The following is a 6,000-nucleotide window of genomic DNA, read 5'->3' as shown; positions in this document are numbered from 1 at the left end:
AGTAGACTAAAAAAAGGAAGCTCGGTGTTGCTGATGTTAAAATTTTCGCTAACCACTGAGTGAAATCACCCAAAAGTTACCCTGGGGAACCTGTGATTTTCAGTACCTGGTAACATTATGCATGCTCGTTCTCCCGTGAACTGCAAATGCCCGTCCCATCCCCCGTGCTGCCTGCAGCATCCCAGACATCTGGGCATCCACATCTGGGCACCGCTCCGTGTGATCATCCCCGGCGCTGTCCCAGTGCCGGGGCGGGAGGGCAGGGACGCGTTCACAAACATTTCGTGTTTGCACGATGCACTTCCCGTGCCTTTTCTTTTTTTTTTTATTTTATTTTATTTTTTCCACCCCCTTTATAATCACTTAAAAATTTGATGTGATCAAGGGCCTCCTTGGCAATGAACTTACCCCTGCTCATAAACCCTTCATCATCAGCCTCTGAAGATGAGCTGGGAGGCCAGAAGTGGGTTTTCTGCCCAGGCCTCCCACGGGAGTGTTTCCCGGTGACCCCGGAGCCCTCGGCGTGGGGCCTGGGGGGAAGGGCGATGGGAGGCCGGGGCTCACCGTGTTACCTACAGCCGGACCGGGAGGGTAGCCTTGCCTCCCCAGGGCCCTGGGCACGGTGGCCTGGTGGCCAAGGCACGGCCGGGTGACACATCACGGGTGGCCTTTACCCCCCACTCCCCCCCATTTTGCGTCCCATGCCCCCGCGGTGAGCAGGTTTGAGGGGGTTTTACTCCTCCGCTACCTCTCCGCTAATCACCCCTTTGATGGGAAGCGTGTAACGCGGGCACGCTAACGCCCGTAATTTGCTCAGCTGGATGAAGTCCAAAGAGGGTATTTTGTCACCCTGTCACGGGTGTGCAGGACATCGTAAATGCCACGCTTTGACTGCTCGCCGGAAACCTTGACTTGGGCAACGCGTGCGTTTGGCAAGAAAAACATCCCCTATCGATTTTCACAGGGAGATAATTCCCAGTGAGATCAAGGGAAAAGGGGGAAAAGAAAACAACCCACCAGCACAACCAAAAAACAGGGTGGGGGTGGGGGGAAGGAAACCGTGCTTAAGGGCATGAAAAAGGACAGGGTCCGACCCCCCGGCCCGGCGCACGGCAGGGCCTGCTCCCCCCCCACCCCCCTCCGGTGCCGCGGGCGACCGCCGCCCCCGCCCCCCACCGCCGTCTGCGAAGGGTTAAACGCAATTTAACGCAGTGGTGTAGCATAATGGCTCCCAACCTAAACAAAAGGAATGATTAAGGGGGATATTTTCGAGCTACACAAAGCCCGATAGGGAAGATTTGTGTTACTAATTCCTGTGAAAGGATGTTCACGTGGTAGTTATACGGTCGCTGGCATTCACAGTTCAGTGCGTGCAGCAGTAAATCAGCAGGCTGGAAACAAAAGGGTTATTTTCTGCTCCCCCTCCTTCCGAAAAAGAAGGGGGGGGGGGGGGGGGGAGGAGAAAGAAAATGAAAGAGAGAAAAAAAAAAAAGAATAAAACCCGACCTGCCTAGCTTAAGCCATATTGTAAAAATGAACATGGAATAAAACACGCGAGGAGGGTACGGGAGCGAATGCAAGGGAGCGGGCGGGTGGGAAAAGCGCAGCAGCGCCGGGGTGTCCCCCCGGGCGGGGGTGGGGGTGCTGCCCTGCCCCGAACCTTCCTTCAGCCCCTTCCTCCAGACACTGTTTGCTTTTCCCCTCCACTAAGCACGAAAATAATCGCACATGTGTATCAGCAGCCCTCTCTCACCGGCTTCAAGCTGTTATAATTTTGAATGAGGGGGCATTTAAAAATTATGAGTGAGATTCTAAATTGCCTCTTTGAAACCGGCACAGAAAAATCATTCATCATCGCTTCGAAAACTGCCCTGAAATTAAATTAAAACGAAATGAGGGAGTCTTCCTCCCAACGTGTGAGTCTTGGCAGAGCTACTCTCCACCTTGGTTTTCTATATTTTTTTCCCCTCCTCCCTCTCTTTTTTTTTTTTCTTTTTTTTTTTTTTCCTCTCCCTAAGCCCTAAATGTTATATAGGATAATTGAAATGGGAAGCATGATTTGTATCTGGCTGCAGCGGGAGGCTGCCGGCTGTGGCACTCGGAGCAGGCTGAGGGCTGTGTGTGTGTGTGTGTGTGTGTGTCGCGTCTGTGTGTCTGCGTGTGTGTGTGTGCGTAATGTGAGTGTGTGCGCGCTTAACGCCTGTGTGTGTACAGAGAGAGTGTGTGCGTGTGTGTGTGTGTGTGTGTGTGTGTGTATGTGTATGTGTGTGCGTGTCTCTGTCTCTCACCCTCGCCGGCAGGCAGGAGGAGCGACGGACCAATCAGAGAGCCCGGTTTCATAAAAGCTGGCTTCTGATTGGCCAGGAGGGACAGGGCATTGTGAACAAAGAAAAGTCGCTCTCAGGTAGCGCGGCGGAGCGGGTCCCACTCCCCCGCCTCGGCCGCGCCGCGGGGCAGCGCCCGCGTCCCCCGTGGGTGTCCGCCGGTGCGGGGACAGGCGTAGGTGCTGGTTCTTCTCCTCTCCCCCTCCCCCTCCCTTTTTTTTTTTGGTGTTGTGTTTGTGTTTGGTTTTTTTTTTTTTTTCTTTTCTGGTGTGTGTGTTTTTTTTAAAATTTGTTTTAATTTTGTTTCTAGAAAGAAAGGAAGGTTCATGGTATCTGGTGCTCTCTTCTTCCAAACACAATAAATCTGTTGAAGACATTAGATTTTTTTTTCCTAAAATAAAAAGCGGCTGCAACAAAAACACACTCAATGCAGTTAGAAGGAAAAGGTCAACTCGATCCAATACAGACCGTAAGTACGGTTGCGTGGTGTGTCTATAGCACTTAGAGGGGATTTTTTTTTTTTTATCTCTGCAAAGGGGAGTGTTAAAGAGTTTTGGGAGTTGAGGTAACTAGGGTGTTTTTTTTGTTCTTTTTTTTTTTTCCGGGTTTTTTAAAAAAAAGAAGAACCCCACAAGCAGGATGAGTTATTTGAGGGAAATGAGAGGGTGAAAGCGCTGCAAGTCCCACAAATCATACTTGACGGTGCACTCGGGGGGGCGTTAAAGCATAGTGCCTTTTTGGGGTTTTAACTAACCAAGGGGGAAAAATAAAAGTGACACAATTCCAGACAAGCCTGCATACCTCCCTTCCCCTCCCCCCCCCCCCCCGGCCCCGAGAGCCAGGCGCTCGTTAGGAGGAGTGATGGGGGGTACGGACAGACGCCGGCGGCACGGCAGGCATCGCTCCCCTCACACCGACACGCCACTGAACGCCGGGCTGGAGTTGGGGGCGGGCAAGCTCGGGGGGGGGGGGGGGGCGTGAGTTGCCCGTGGGTCGCCGGTGCCTTGGCCGTGCTCGCCCCCACCGTCCTGAGGCGAGAGGCGGGGAAAGTCCCAAGGTACCGGCGGTTTGGTGAGGTGTTCCCCGGCAGCGCCCCGCTCCACTGGGGGGGGGGGGGGGGGGCTGCACGGACCACACCAGCCCCCCCCGGGGGGGAAGGGGGGGAGGGGGAGGACGGTGAGGGGGCGGGCGGCAGGCCCTGTCTGTCTGTCGGGGTGTGGGGGTTGGTTTTTGTTGGTTTTTGGTTTTTTTTGTGTTTTTTTTTGGGGTGTGTTAAAGACCCGCACCCGCGCTGGCGGGGATGCGCCTGTCACCCATTTTTGTTCTCACGACGACCAATGGAGCCCGCCAGCCTCACGTGACGCGGGAGGCCTGAACTGTAACGGAACCGCCGCGCCTCGCGGGTTGGCGGTTGCTGGCGCGAGCGCCCCTCCTCCCTTCCCCCCCCTCCCCCTTCACTCCCAGCCCGCCACCGGCAATTCATTACGGCTTTTAGCTTCCCATCGCCGGCTAATTAAAAATACTAAGCTAAAGCTCCGAGACCGTCTGACTTGGGGAAGGGGGGGGTGGGGGGGGAAGGGGGGAGGGGTAGAAGTAGGCTGCGAGGCTTTGCCGAGACAATGAGGTGGGAGCGATCTGTCCTTAAAAAAAAAAAAAAAAAAAAAAAAAAAAGTCGTCTGCTTTATCTCCTCGGACTCTAATTACTGAATTACTTACCGCATGACTGATTAGCCCGAGCTCCCGTTTTGTTGTTTTTTTTTTTTTTTTTTGGTTGGCTTGTTTGTTGTGTTTTTAATTTTTTAAATTTTTATTATTATTTCTTCCGAGACAGCCATTTGAAACTCTGTGTCTGTGCTTTTTTATTATTAATACCGTTTTTAAAAAGCGCTGATTTGAGGCGGGGGGGGGGTGACGGGACAGGGGGACGGACGGGGACAGACACAACCCTCCCCGAAAGCTTATCCCTGGGAAAATTCATTTTGTTTGAGAGCACGCTGTCCTTCCTCCACTCCCACAAAATGTTTTGATAACCGGTTTATCAGATCAGTGATTCCCCCCCTTCCCCCCCCCGCTGCTCCTCCTCCTCCTCCTCCTCCTCCTCCTCTTCCTCGCCACCCCTCCCCCGCTCCCCCCCCTCCCCCCCCTTCGTTTCCCCTCAAGTTACTTCAAGAAATCAGATCTGTCAGGACGGGCGAAAAAAATGCCACTTCCCAACTAACAGGCGGAATCCAGCCCAGATTTTCAGTCCTTTCTTCTTCTTTTTTTCCTTCCTCCCTTTCACTAATTTATCCCGATGTTAGCACATTCTGTCTTGTAACACCCGGGCGCCTGTAGGTTTGTTTCATGGGATCATTACTTACTGATCACGATGGCTCCCAGGTCCGGGGCTGAAGACGGAGTGTGAAGTTGGGGAAACATTTTTTTTTTTAATTATTATTATTTTTTATTATTTTTTTTAAATTAACTGTGATGATTATTACCTCTCGGTGCTTATTCAGGAAAAGCAAACAAACAAAAATCTGGTCCTTGATGCTTCAGTTCTGAATGTGAAATATTACCTACCAGCTGGTAAAGTTGTGAGGATCAGCATTTTTTTTTTTTTGGTAATTTTTTTTTTCTTTAAGCGAGGAGGAAAAAAACCTAAACAAACAAACAAAAAAGGACTTCTGATCCGTGTGCCAAAGTAGGGGGAGATATGTTATTGACCGATTTATACTGGCTGAGATGATACTTGCTTTCTACTTCTTGATCACTTGCTCTTTAAGTAAAATGAGGCACAGAGTTGTTGCTGAGACGAGTGGGAACAGCACTTTGATTTGCTGGTTTAATTAAAAAATGATAAAGGATTAAAGGTAAGCATTATGCCTATATATGTATAAATATTTCGACATTTGACTGTAAAAGGGAGAGATCCCTTTAAAAATCGTTTTAACTAAGCTTTGTCAAACACACACTCATTTGCGGTCACTGAGGCCACCTTGGTGCAGATCACTTAAAGTGTATGTCTTAATCAGTTTCCTGTACAGTCAGTAATACTATATTTAACAGACCTAACAATTGTGTGACCTAGGAGTACATTAGAACTGCTATTAGAACTGTAATGTTGAGAATATTTTTTTAAAGAAATAAGACCTTTTTATTTATTCTCTTTTTTTTTTTTTTAACCTATCGAGTTTAATATTTTCCAGTAGACATTTGTGTTTATAGGTTGTTGGTTTTTAACAGAAGCTGTATTGTGGCAAGGAAAATTAGGTTTCCCACTTCCCTTAGTGCCCCCCCCCCCCCCCCCCAAGAGATTAAATAGAAGGGGGGTAAAAGATAATATAGGAGAGTCACAAAACTTCAAGGGTCTGGTTTAAAGCCACAAAATCCATGGAATGCAGTGAAGAGTGAATCTGTGTCCTGCCTTTTCTCCCTTTCGTGTCTAGGTGGTGGTCCAAGGGGTTAGATTACAACATGTGCTCCAACAGCTAGGCACCACTTCTAAGACTGTATTTCCTGAGCTTTGTGGATTTAAATCATGTAGTTAATTTTTTTCTCTCTTTCTTTTTTTCCGGACGTGACTTTTTAAGACGAGACTTCTTAAGACGAGACTTTTTAAGATGTTGGTATACAACTAAGATGCTGACTATAAAAGCATCACGGCTACTGCCTCCGGTTTAACAAACTTAAGAAA

General features: G+C 49.5%; 1 protein-coding gene across 2 annotated transcripts in view; it reads left to right on the top strand.

Annotated features, from left to right (window-relative positions):
- Nucleotides 1-2,421: 2,421 nt before the first annotated feature.
- ZNF608 (zinc finger protein 608) overlaps nt 2,422-6,000 on the top strand; it is a gene marked incomplete at its 5' end in the record, with an annotated part of 86,499 nt that continues 82,920 nt past the window's right edge. Inside the window, 2 exons of one of the 2 annotated variants that reach the window (XM_082497267.1) lie at nt 2,422-2,503; nt 2,635-2,793. Coding sequence is in view for 1 of the 2 variants with exons in the window: in XM_082497268.1 (XP_082353394.1) it covers nt 2,752-2,793 (42 nt within the window). Of the gene's footprint in view, nt 2,504-2,634; nt 2,794-6,000 lie in introns of those variants that run through there. The other variant, XM_082497268.1, reaches the window with a different exon arrangement.

This window comes from Vanellus vanellus (assembly GCF_965231255.1).
Source record: "Vanellus vanellus genome assembly, chromosome: Z".
NCBI classification, from domain to species: domain Eukaryota; kingdom Metazoa; phylum Chordata; class Aves; order Charadriiformes; family Charadriidae; genus Vanellus; species Vanellus vanellus.
The sequence above is the reverse complement of the archived record's forward strand: the minus strand, read 5'-3'. Positions and strand labels throughout refer to the sequence as shown.